Source organism: Protopterus annectens, chromosome 1.part2 (genome assembly GCF_019279795.1).
Source record: "Protopterus annectens isolate FY-2018-M chromosome 1.part2, PAN1.0, whole genome shotgun sequence".
NCBI classification, from domain to species: Eukaryota; Metazoa; Chordata; order Ceratodontiformes; family Protopteridae; genus Protopterus; species Protopterus annectens.
Genome location: NC_056727.1, coordinates 309,706,269 through 309,720,260, shown reverse-complemented (window position 1 = coordinate 309,720,260; position 13,992 = coordinate 309,706,269). Strand labels below are relative to the sequence as shown.

Sequence of the window (13,992 nt, the reverse complement as noted above, 5' to 3'; positions counted from 1 at the left end):
AGCATCTATGTAGATCTTCAAGAGGTGTAAGGGAGGTGCCAATGATTCTTTCTGCCAACCTTACAACTCTCTTGAGAGCCTTCCGATCCCGATTGTTACAGCTCCCATACCAGACTGCAATGCTGTTGGTCAGGACGTTTTCAATGGTGACCCTATAAAAGGTCTGAAGTATGGACCTTGGTAATTTTGCCTTCCTACGTTTCCTTAGAAAGTGCAAGTGTTGCTGAGCTTGGACTGTGCTGGATACATGGACTAACCAGGATAAGTTCTCTGTGATATGAACACCCAAGAACTTTGTACTCTTGACCCTTTCTACTGTCATCCCTTTAATCACTAGAGATTTGAGCAAATTACATAGGAAAAATGGAAACCGTGGGAACAATACATACAGAAAATGTATTGGAGGAGTAGTGAGGTTTAAGGGAAGACAGGAAAGTGACCAACTTAAATAATTTTGGATTGATTACATTGCACAGAAGGTTATACATATACATGATGTATAAAGTTTGTAACTGTGAACACATTACTATGGTTTGTTTTCTTTTTTATAAATATAAGATTGCCTGTGACACAAGTGGTAATTCAATAAAGGTGTTAAAAAAAGGATTACAACCTCTAGTAGTTAGTTTTACAATTTGTTCTACTGCACTGGAATTAACAAAGTCCTGGAAATGCTGATCAAATCAATTTTTTTAAAGGTGAAAGTGTATCAGTTAATGCGTCTGTAAACTGAAATCCTCTAATAAAAAGGGTGCCTGGCTTCATATTTCACCCCTCGATGGTGTTAAGGCAATTTCTCATGATTTTTTGGGGGACACTGATGTGGATCTGTAGCTAGCAATGAAGTAATAGGGGGATTTGTTTATGGTGATTTTGTATCACCAAGAGTTCCAAGTTACAAACATGGGTAACTTGATGTGAGGTGATAGTATTTCTGACAAATATAGATACTCCCCCACAGTTACCCAAGGGCCTGAAGGAATGATAGGTGGTGAACCCTGGAACAGAGGAAGTGCTGCCACTGCAATGAATTCATGTCTCAGTAACTACATGGATATAAATGTGTTCAGAGTTGCAAGAAAGCCTCAAATTCAAGCTATTTAGGCTCCTAGCACTGAGTGGTGCCACCTTGATGTCACAAACTACTTAGACAAATGTTAAAGCCAATTATCTTGTCTTGGTATCTAGACATCAGTCTAGGTGAAGGCAAGATACTACTAAAGACTAGCGTATTTCCTGTCTCTAACACGGTTTACCATGAAAAACTCACTGCTCCAAAGGTAGAGTCCAGCTATGCAAATCCCGCATGCTGATAGTCGGACTACTGAATACCAACATTACAGATTGTCTGAACTTGCCCCACTTCCAGACCCATGTTATGCTTGTTCCTGAGTCTGGAGCAGTAGGGAGTTTAAGCATTCGGTGTGATGTTCATGCATGTCGGTATTCAGCATGCCAACTTTCGAGGAAAGGTTGCAGTGATGTGTACACACTACCTTTGGAGCAGTGAGATTTTAATAGTAAAACCTCTAATACATGCATAGTAAGTTCCATCATGTCTTCTCTGCATGCTCCTTTGAGTACAGAATAACAGATCATGCAGTTCCACATGGGAAACAAGTAAATCGTAGTTATAACTATCTGGTTTAAGGGTCCCATAAGGCGCTTGAGACGATACAGATTGTGGCACCAAACAAACAAACTACATTCCCCTTTTTTCATCCAGTCTGTCAACTGTGGAGTCTATACATCAAACTACAGATTCACTTACAACTAAAATATTTCTCAGTACAGAAACAGGTTTAGTGTACCTTATGGCCATAGGTTTGCCTTCCTGATTACTGTTAGAGAGTTCTGTGGCTTTATAGTACGTGTAGAGTAGGAATTGGCATTGCCTCCTTGTGTGCTGGAGGCTGGGATCTTTTATAGCCCATTCTAGAAGGCTTTGACAAACTTTGCTTTACAGCATCAACTTAAGTAATGGGCCTAGTGGTGTGTTACGACTGATGTGTTTAAGTGGAAGTATGATGTGAGATTTTTGCCTCCATGTTCCCTAAATATGTACACCTCTCACAGATTGTATTATTGACAGCAGAAGTAAACAGTCTGTAAGATGGAGTAAGAGAAGACTGCTGAACCATGCTGCCAGAGGTGGGAGGGACTACAGCTTGTCACAGTACTCAAGGTTGGAAGGAGACTACTATAGTATGCCTTGAAGATTTATGGATACAGTATTTAGGAGTGATACAGGTTAGATGGTAACTAACCTATCAGTACTTGTGAAAAGAAAAACAAATTATATCAGCCAAGAATAAAGAATAATGGTGATTTCTCTTTTGCTACTAAATGGGTTTTAGTGCTGGTCTCAACACAGCTACACACAGCTAAGAATCAATGATCCTTTGTTCCTTCTTTCACTGGAAGCAAAACAGTAGCATTAATCCAAAGCTGTTTCCTGAGAAGTAGTATTGACCGAGATATTGCTGAATTTAGTATACCTGATATAGTCATCTTTTGGTAGATATCCTGAGTAGCACATACAGCAGCTCGAAAGAACAGAAAACAAAGCTGCAAATGGCCCTGAAAAGGTGCTCACCAAAACTGCAACCAGATCAATCAGGGAAGTCCCATACACACTACCCAGTCAAAGACCATCAGGAATAAATGCTCCTTTGCTTCTTCTCCCATCAGGAACAATGCAGTAGCATTACTCCCAAAATGGCTCCTAAAACTAAGAAGCAATTCCAAGGCTTTTCAGTGTCTGGTAATCTCAAAGAAGGCTAAGAAATCATGTCGCTCAGCTCCTTCTCTCAGCAGGAGCAATACAGATTCACTAATCCCAAACTGATTCTTGAGAAGGAGTTCTTAAGTCTTTCCAGTGGCTGTAGTCTTCTCCCATGTTAAAAAAAATTTAAAAACAGGATGGAAAAAAGGGATTAATATTCTACTGCAGTGTGCACTGAGTGGGAAGACATGAAAACAGAAGCAAACTACAACAGTCTAAGGGGAGGGCCTTCCCTGTTTCATCTTTTAGTGCCCAGTAGTAGGAGTACATGAGATGAGATTGGGAGGAGCTTCTATAGTCAAATTTACAGAAGGGGCAGGTAAATCAAAAGCCACCACCAATGCAGTCACACACCGGCAATAATCTCACAGCACTTGGATCTCCCAAATTATTAACTCCTTTAGTTGTTCTTCTTGCCCTACATATGAAATCCTTCTTCTCAGCTCCTCCTACAAATTAATTAAAGTTAACTCCTTTGCAATTAGTGAATGGAAAATGATTTTTTCTAACCAAACCTAGCTGAGAACTTTTAAAACTTCAAAATTTTCAAGGTAAAACAAATTCTTAAAATAAAACAAAATGTAAGAGAATCATAACAAAAATCAAACTATGTACCCAAACCTTAAATGAGGAAATATAATGCAGTCACACACAAAACACATGCTTATTGATAACCATACTATAAAAACAGTCTACACATGACAGGAGTAAATACTACTATTCCTGGAGGCAAACCTCTCACATAACACTTATCAGTGCCATATCTATACAATGAAAGACAAACATAACATCTTCCAAAACTCTTCCAAAAAAAAAAAAAAAAAAAAAAAAAACGAAAACCTCTCAGGCACAGTAATGTAAACATGTGCAGTGCAGCCAAACCTCAGTAATACACTAATTCCCATTTTATACTGCATGTAACTTCCTCCACAATCACCATAAGAGTGGCTTGGCCAAGCCTTTCAGCCTAGGCCAGCAGCCCACTTGCCAGTAATTGGTTTAATTACTGGTAGCCCTCTCAGGGGGACAATGTGTGTCAACCTAAACAGAGATGAAAGACAGTTAAACCTGCCTCACTAGGGCTTTTCATATTGGCTAAGGCATTCTCTTCCCTACTGTTTTAAGTGCCTTTCCTCTGTACCTGCAGACAATCAAGGCACCCCCCCCAATGGACTCTTGCCCATTCATTCCTGGAGATGAGAGGCTCCCTTCACATCCTCCAGGCTGAAAGCTTCCAGGGGGGCCCTCATCCAGGAAAACATCAAGGAGTTTGGTGCTTTTGCCAGCTTTGTAGAAAAGGATTTAACCTCTCCTTTGGGTACATCCATCCTACCCCCATGTGTTGTCAAATGGCCAAGACACTCACTAAATGAACACAGGTTACATGGGCCATAGTCAAAGCTTTATCCTGCTATGCTGCCACAGCAGCTCATTATCTTCCCCACTGGGGCTTTTTTGATAAGGTCAGTCTGCTCTGGCTACCAAGCTCATAGACACAAATTTGCAACTTGCAATCACAAGGATCATAAGATGTCCACCAATAGGCACCTTAAAAAGACAAACTATCCTTTTGAGACTATACACATTATTACTATGCAACAGTAAAAAAGAAAGTGCCCTTTCACCTCTGAAAAATGTGGACATTTGTGTCATCACCAAAATCTAGCTTCACATCAGTAACTGCATAGGCTTTTTTGCATACCTCTCATTTAAGCCAATAATTGGAGGCAGCAGTAGTAACACTGGTGGTGGCGTTAATGTCTTCATTTGAACAAGGATGGCTGGTATAAGGCTAAGTTCAAAACACCATAACCTCTAGATTAATCAATCAAAATAATGACCTCTAACTCTTATCATATCAGTAAACAAGACCCCTAATACCACACGTTGACGAACTACAGAATCCCAACCACGACACACCTAACTCATGAAACATATCTTAACAAACTGAGTCCCCCTCTAATTCAAACACCGTCCTTCTTCTGTACTTCCACTATTTCTCTAAACTAGCACAGCTGAACTCTACAAATAAATATGCTCAACATTTCCTTTTCTTTATAACTACAAACTATCAAATAATACCATTCTACACTAGATGCACCAACACACTCAATCCTGTCCTCACCAAAACAGCCCGTTTGTTTCTTGCCCACTGTCAAACTCTCACTGGTCAGATCATGTCACTGTGCTGTTTATACACCAAGGGGTCCTAGGACAGGTTAATGACCAAATCAACTGTCCTTAGATACTTTAAGAAGAACTGAAAGAAATTAAGCCTTCATGTATCAACTGCTAACAAGTGGTCCTAATACGTGTCAACACCTGAAATATAAATTAAGACTGACATGGAAAATGTGCTTGGAACACGCTCATTTCCTAATTAAAATGAAGGCTAAACACAGAGTGTATAAAACAATTAGTACATAAAACACAGTTTTTTTAACTGCACTCCAGGTTATGTTCTGAACCAATGAAGAATGTTGTGGCAATCAATCATGCTTTGTCCATAAAATACTGTAGCCCAACAGTGGTCTTTCATTGGGTACATGGGAACAATATTAGGCAAGCAATGACAATGATCATAAAATATCTACCTATATACACCTTTAAGTAGATACAAACAATTTTTCGAGACCATAACCCTGAAGAAGAGCAGCCGCAATCAGTACACCAGATTGTGTGATGCACTCCTGTGGTCAGGATGCAGTGAACGTCTAGATATTATGACAGCCCTACACAACGCAGCAGTGAAAGGCAGCTCAGTAAGGCTACATGCACCTACTTAAGAAGGTATAGTATATACCACACTGAGCTGTCTGTTACAACTGCTCAGTGGTCTGCAGTCATGACTGGAAATAACTTTTAAAGTTTCACTCCCTAATCATGACAATATGGATTATGGTAAATAGGGGATCTATTGTTGTGCAAGTTTCCACTAGCTATGAGCTGGCCAGCATCATGGTGTGGGGGTGGTCCGAGTTAGGTACCAGTAGCAGGGCTGCCTGCACATAGTTGTGTCTGCTGAGCAAGTAATAGCATGGGAGGGGGACTGCAACACTGCCAGGTATAGCATCACTGGAACACATACAGCATTTTCCTTTATGAATGGCAATACTCTGGGTGGATTTGCATATGTACTATATATATGGAGTATAATACATACACAAAGTAAGACACTGTAGAATGCCTTACTCCATTGTGCTGCTACACTTGTGGCTCATAACACACTCGTTACACCCATCTCTACCTCTTTGTGCTCAGTGCTAGCAGCCACATAGTCCAGCAGTGCATTTTTTGTTTTACTATTGCTTTTGCATGTTTTTCAAGTTTTTGCTGAAGAAATGTTAGAAAGCGATTCATCTAAGGGCAAGTAGTAATGTGTGTGGAATGGCAGTAAACTCAAAATGTCAATAGACAAAATGATTCCTTCAAAGGAGATGGGTAGTCCCACATCAAAGGATATAGTTTGATGCATTTTAGCTTAAGACATTAGCATCATGTTTTGAATTAAAACAAAATTAACAAGGAAAAACTGCTTAGGATGACAACAGCTAAGTAAAGTCAATCTGAAAAGAATAATATTTGGATGGGGTATGAACAAAGAATGATGCCATATGAAATAAGGTAGGGTAAGGGAACATAGTGTACATTACTAACAAAACAGCAAATTAAGCAGTGGATATTTTTTAACTATCTTTTTGACTTCCCACAGTGGACTACTGGTTGTCAAAAGCTTTTCTCCTCTTTCACCAGGTGACCACTCCTTAGCTTTTTCTAGGCTCTACCCAACCCATGTCCAGGGCAAAGAAGATCAAAGATGCTGGTGTGCCTTCATACTACTGCTGGGGAGTGTTTCTGATATGCTCTAACTTTTCCACCCCCAATGTGTATGCTTGATAAACATTTGGGGGTGTATAAACAACGTGGATTTGCTGGCATATCATCCTGCCTCTGTGGCAACTCAGCCAATGTTCCCCACCTAATCTACAATTAGATCAAGTCCTCCTGCATGTTCTCAGCCTCCACCAGGGATCAACCCTGAGGTATATCCAAATGTATGCTCATGCTTGCCAGCCAGTGTCTAAAGTACCAGAGTTACTAATTGAACTCGGGTCACCTGTAGTCAGGGTTTTATCCTTCTAGACCGAAATGCTAGCTAAGCTAAGTAATTGATACCTTTCTTCTTACCTATAAGAAAGAGAACACTAGGTTTCCCTGGAGAGCAGGGTTTGCATAAATTGATACACTGCATCAAAAGTAACTAGAAAAAGTAACTAGAAGACGACTGGACTACTTATGAACAAGTTAGGGAGAGCTACAGAGTCCACAATATTTTGCACACTAAAAATGAATACTTACTTTCTACAGCCCAGCAAGGACCATCGGTGTGACATAACTTTTTTTGCAGGCTTCTGCCTGTGTACTCCTTTGTTAGGTTGAGTGAGCAATGAGTTTCTTATCTTTATAAATCCATCTTCTATGGGGTATTACATGTGTCGGCTTTAATGCTAATAAGCTAGCTAAAGTAATGTGGATGTCATGTCATGGGGTATACCTTCCTTCTGTTGAAGTCTCAATTTGTATACACACCTCAGTGTGGACGGACAACAACCACAGTGCCCTGATATCACTGGTGCTACAGGATTTGTGTTGTGTTCATTAACTATTACTTTTGTTATGACTCTAGTACACCTTTATGAAAATCATATTGTTAAATTATGTGACATACTACACATTAGTAACAGCATTACAACACCATATTTACTCCTAACTGTAAGCAGTTTGTTCTGAATTTCCATGAAATTTCAAGGTGAAAATATCTGGATCTAAATGGAACCTTATGGCAGTGCTGTAGTGGTTTAGTATTGCACAAGAATACTGTGGACATACATGCTACTATGTAAGAATGTGAAAAATTATGCATGCAAAATCGTTCTACTTCCAAGCAACTGGCTGTTTGGATTTTATACTACTTAAGATTTAGTGATGAAAAAACAAAAATCGATGCTCCAGTACCAGCAGGTGAAATCCAAAAAGAAATGAACAACAAGCTAGATACAAAATCTTGATGGTTGTTAAAAACTGAAAGGCAAAACACACAGTTCATCTCTATAGAATGTAGCGATTTATTTTAAGCACCAAACACGAGCTTTTCGTCGGAACACACTCCAACTTCCCCAGAAAAAACAGCAAACAGTGTCTCACTACAGCCATTAACTTTTATACAAAAAACGTTTAAAATCACATGGTCAACAATTACTGATTAGTAATAAATTAAGATACTGACACACCCCCCGTTTTGGAAACTCCAAGTTGCATCAAACATTTAACAAAAAATGATTAAAGACTGAATGAAATAAAATAAAGTAAAAACACTGCCCAAAATGACATAACTTTGGTCGTACCTACTAAGCTGTACGCCGAAGATAAAAACATGCCCCTAAACGATAATAATGCTCAAAATAATAAACAAACACCCCAGTGTGATTATAATGCATTGTAAAAACACAAATCACCTGTTAGATGTAAATAATAATTTACAAGCTGCGCTCAGTAGCCCTGGTAGATCTGATAGGGTATAGTAAATCCACAATAATGAAATTGGCCCAGGTAAAAGAATGGACTGCCACACTCATATATGCGACCCAGGTAAAACTAAACTAAATCTATACATACGTTCACCCGAAGATAAAAAAGGCCCATAGTACCTTAAAGGGCCAAAACCTAACAAGCCACTAGTAGGAAAAGCCAATCATGACTAATATTTTAAAATAAACACACACAAATGTGTAAAACAAGTTATATACCAAATAATCCAACATTACCAGAACTTCTAATTTAAAAACGAGTAATAATAATAAACCTGATACATGTGTATAAATTTAAATCTATACAATATGAGCTGACGTTCCACCTTACTACTGATATGTGCTGAATAGCAGTAGTAACGCTAAATTATTTGAATAAGTCATTTTTTATTGTTATTAACTTAGAACAGGGACTTAGTGGGTTGAGTCCATGCTATTTTGGTACTTTCTTTTTATGGCTGATCCGGGGGGGTTCAGACCAGGGCCGAATTTCGAGAGCCATCTAACAGGAGTTAGCGTTACTACTGCTATTCAGCACATATCAGTAGTAAGGTGGAATGTCAGCTCATATTGTATCGATTTAAATTTATACACATGTATCAGGTTTATTATTACTCGTTTTTAAATTAGTAGTTCTGGTAATGTTGGATTATTTGGTATATAACTTGTTTTACACATTTGTATGTGTTTATTTTAAAATATTAGTCATGATTGGCTTTTCCTACTAGTGGCTTGTTAGGTTTTGGCCCTTTAAGGTACTATGGGCCTTTTTTATCTTCGGGTGAACGTATGTATAGATTTAATTTAGTTCTACCTGGGTCACATATATGAGTGCGGCAGTCCATTCTTTACCTGGGCCAATTTCATTATTGTGGATTTACTATACCCTATTACATCTACCAGGGCTACCGAGCACAGCTTGTGAATTATTATTTACATCTAACAGGTGATTTGTGTTTTTTTAATGCATTATAATCACAATGGGGTGTGAAAAGCCGAAAGACACAATCACACTGGGGTGTTTGTTTATTATTTTGAACATTATTATTGTTTAGGGGAATGATTTTATCTTTGGCGTACAGCTTAGTAGGTACGACCGAAGTTATGTCATTTTGGGCAGTGTTTTTACTTTATTTTATTTCATTCAGTCTTTAATAATTTTTTGTTAAATGTTTGATGCAACTTGAGTTTCCAAAACGGGGGGCATGTCAGTATCTAATTTAGTACTAATCAGTAATGGTTGACCATGTGATTTTTAAACGTTTTTTGTATAAAAGTTAATGGCTGTAGTGAGACACTGTTTGCTGTTTTTTCTGAGGAAGTTGGAGTGTGTTCCGACGAAAAGCTTGTGTTTGGTGCTTAAAATAAATCGCTACATTCTATAGAGACGAACTGTGTGTTTTGCATTCCAATTTTTAACAACCATCAAGATTTTGTATCTAGCTTGTTGTTCATTTCTTTTTGGATTTCACCTGCTGGTACTGGAGCATCGATTTTTGTTTTTTCATCAGTATTTTTTGGTTACCTGAGTTTGTACTTAAGATTTAGTATGGACTTATAAATGACTTCAAAGCGATGTTTGTATATATGTGTATTATTTTCAAACGTAAAAACAAAGTATATTATAAAATGAAAATAACACACACATACAAAGTACATTATAAAATATTTAGTTCTACGCTACTTATTAATGCTACATATGAGCATAACAAAATGGCAAAAACAGAAATGTAAACTACTTATCTTAAAACATACCAGAATTCAGTTTATAATACATGGATAAATCACAGAATGTTACAAACCTGAGCTGGTATCATCTTCCAATAATTCAGACTGAGCCTTAGCAGCTTTAGCAGTTGTATTTATAGTTTTAATTTTTTGAAAATGCTGCTTCTCAAGTAAAGAAAGCTGTTGGCTGGAAAGGCCTTTTTTCTTCTTCTTGCCTTTTTGCAGCTGCTTTTTACATTTATTCTCCACATCAGACTCATCATCCACCAACTGCTCCTTCTTCAGATCCCCCTTCCTGCCGGCCAGTGTTACATCCACATCGTTTTCCTTTGTTGTAGATTTTTTGAGGTTTGGAACAGTACCCTTAATCGGTTTCTTAACTGCTTTATCTGGTTTCCCTACAATGCTATTACTCAAGTCTTCAGCATCATTTACCGTTTTTACTTTTAATTTCTTTTTCCCTGTCTTCTTAGCTTCTTCTTTCACGTCGGGCATTTCCTTTTCATTATCTGAATCATCTACGCTAGAAGAATCAGTAATGTCATAAAAGTGCTTAAGATCCTCTCGTGTGCTGCGGTTGACAGGTCTGCCTCGTTTGTCTACTGTATACTTTAGTTTAAATTTTTTGTCATGAAACATTGATTGAAATCTTTTGTCTATCTTAATTTTGTGTTCCTTTTCTGGCATCTCCCAGAACCGAGGGTCTTTTGTGACCTTGCTGAACCGCTGGTCATTTTCTAGCTCTTGTTTAGAGACCATTTTGAGATCTTGAAACCTAAAAAAAAAAATCACTCCATTATTCATATAAAAGTATACTTACAAGTCAATAAAAATGAGACAAAGGGAAAAAAAGCTGGAATAAAATGAGTTATGCATTAAGGTGGAATGCATCTCTGTTTGGAAATTTACTTCTGTTACTACCAAACTGTATTAATGACATCAATACTTAAGTACAGTTACACAAAAATGATTATGTGAGCACATTGTCCTTGGGAATTCAGCAATGAATCTTCCATGCAGATTATGTTAACCTCTTGGGATCTAAACCTTATAGCTGACCATGCAATGTACAATATGTGAAATATTTTATCCCTGTATTAGCTTGATTTTAACTCTTTGAAGACATTTAGAGAACAGTGACTTTGTGAATGATCATAAATGTGAGCATTTGAATTAAAATATTTATTATTTTACATTTGTTTACCGGGAAGGTCCGACTGGACACAGGTCCATTTACAGCAGACACCCGGGGAGAAAAGCTCCACTGTAGAGAACAAAACAATAAGAGACAGACAAGCACATACAAGCAATATTACTATATACTAATACAATGTGGTTAACATAGAGTAGCACTGAACTGGAAAGCAACAATGAAGCATATTTACAGTATGTATAACAGGAAGGAAGGTGTGTAAATTTGTAAAAAAAAAAAACAGTGAATATTATGTAACAGATGTACACAGCCAGATATTTTTTGCGATTTAAGTGAGTTTTTAAACTGTGTAATAGTGGAGGCTTTAGCTATGGTGTGAGAGAATAAAGCTTTCCCTGCAGTGTTATTAACCCTAGAAATGCAAAGGAGTGATTTTTCAGTAGAGTGGAGAGGGCGATTTGCTATGCAGTGAATCAGTAGTTGATTTAATGCTGGGGTTTTACCAGGATACTTCAGAATATTGTAGGCTATGACAAGCTGGTGATGAAGTAAATTTCGAAGTTTTAGCCACTGGAGATCCCTTAGAGCTTGACAATGATGGGTTTTAAAGGTGGAGTTGTTAGCAAACTTGGCAATTTTGTTACAACATGACTCAAGTCTAGCAAGATCAATTTTTCTGATCTGGGTAAGAAATGGTGCGGCATTCATTAGAGTGGACAATAGCTGTGTTTGAGTTAGGGTGATCAGACCCCGATCTGAGAGGAATTTTTTATGTCTATATAGTGTTCCCATTTTTTTGTGGACCTCTTTGCTGGTTCGTGAAATATGGACAACAAAGAGAAGTTTTTTGTCAATTTCGACACCAAGGAGTTTGGTGTGGGCAGAAGTAGAAATGACAGTGCCATTTCTGGATGTGATTGTAAAGGAGAGGGAGGTGGATTTAGATTTATTAGGGGTGAATAGAAGCAAATTAGTTTTGTTGGGGTTTAGGAGAAGTTGGGAGTCAGCAATCCATCTTTTCACAGAGCTAAAGGATTCTGGAGTGAGTTGTTGTAGAGTGGTAAGAGATGGTGCAGAGAGCAGATTAGTGTAGAATCATCTGCATATGTATAAGTGTGGCATGATGGGTGGAAGTATGTAGAATTTTAATGAAAATAGAAAAAAGAAATGGGCCTAATATTGAGCCTTGTGGTACACCTATGGGAGGATAGTTCACCTTGTCATTGGACAGACTGTTGCCTATCTGATAGGTAGCTTTTGAACCAGGAAACAGCAGAAGGGGCAAAGGCTAGGGAGGCCAGAGTGTCTAGTAGTATGGAGTGTGAGACCATATCAAATGCTTTGGAGAGATCTAAGAATATAGCAGATACAAATTTATTATTTCTGTGTTGGTTAACCAAGTTAGTAAAGGAGAGAAGAGCAGTAGTTGTGCTGTGATATGGACGGAAACCATGTTGTGTGGTGGACAGGAGATTGTGTGTGTTCAGGAATTGCATAACTTGAGAGTGAATACATTTCTCAAGTAGTATAGATAAGGAAAACAGAACAGCAATGGGATGGTAATTTGTGAAATCATAGGAATTGCCACCTTTGCGAAGAGGAATAATATATGAGACTTTCCATAGTTGTGGGATATAGGCTTCCTGTATACAGTGGTTGATAACAGAAACGGGGTAAGATAAGGATCCATCAGCTATTTTTAGGAAATTAGTAGGTAGACTATCAGCTGCAAGGGTGGTAGGTTTCAGTTTTAGGGGGAGTTTTTTGATTGTAGAGGTGGGAACAGGTGAGAGAGTAAAGGAAGGAATATTATAAGGACATCTGGTTGGGATATATGTGTAGAAGTTGTTAGATAATTGAGAGGATAATGCCACAATGGACTTAGTAAAATACTGATTGAATTGATAGGCTACATCATTAGTACTATTGGAGGAGCTGGGGTGGTAGTTTTCTTGGTTTTAGTAGGGAGTTGATAGCTAGCCAAAACTTCCGAGGATCTTTTGGGTGTTTGCTTTGGATGCCAAGGAAATAGTTCTGTTTATCAAGTTTGATTTGTTTTTAGACCAGATTCCCAAGTTGTAGGTAGTTTTATTTGGTTAGGCTAGTAATATCCCTCTTCCAAATTTTCCAAGCCTTATCTCTGGACTTTAGTAGGGCTCTTGTGTCCCTACTTAGCCATGGTGCAAAATTTGCCTTAACTCTAATTTTTTCTGATGGATGCGACTATATTAAGGACATTAGAGAGAGTACTGTTAAAGCAGTTAACTGCTTGGTCTAAACCTAGGGTTAGTAATGGTTCCCAGTTGTTTTGTTTTAGAATAGTGTTAAGATCCTGTGGGCTTAGTTTGTGGTAATCTCCTTTGTCTATAAACTATGGGTTTGGGTATGTTAGTGCATTTGCGTATGAAGAATGTGAGGAGGTGGTCGCTAAGACCATCTGGTAGACACCCTGTTTGGTAGTTTTGTTTAGGGCAATTGACTACAGTCCAATCTAGAATAGAGTGTTTTTGTTTTTTTATCTACTCTAGTGGGTTCTTGAATAAGAAAAACCAAAGAGATTAATATGGTTAGTGGGGTTGTTACAATTACAGGCTAACCAGTCTATATTTAGGTCACCTGGTAGGATAGTTTCTTGTAGAAGATTATCTCTAGTCCACTGTAAGATTTCTTCAATTATGAGAGAGTTGTTCCCTGGGGGAATATAGCAGCAGAGAACGTTGATTTTTTTAGTGTTTTAT

The 13,992-nt window shown here is 38.1% G+C and overlaps 1 protein-coding gene across 1 annotated transcript in view; it reads right to left on the bottom strand.

Annotated features, from left to right (window-relative positions):
- ESF1 (ESF1 nucleolar pre-rRNA processing protein homolog) overlaps nt 1-13,992 on the bottom strand; it is a 1,041,566-nt gene that overhangs the window by 975,200 nt on the left and 52,374 nt on the right. The window contains exon 2 of the mRNA XM_044056192.1: nt 10,176-10,876. Within this exon, the coding sequence (XP_043912127.1) occupies nt 10,176-10,860 (685 nt within the window). The 5' untranslated portion in view covers nt 10,861-10,876. The remainder of the gene's footprint in view (nt 1-10,175; nt 10,877-13,992) is intronic.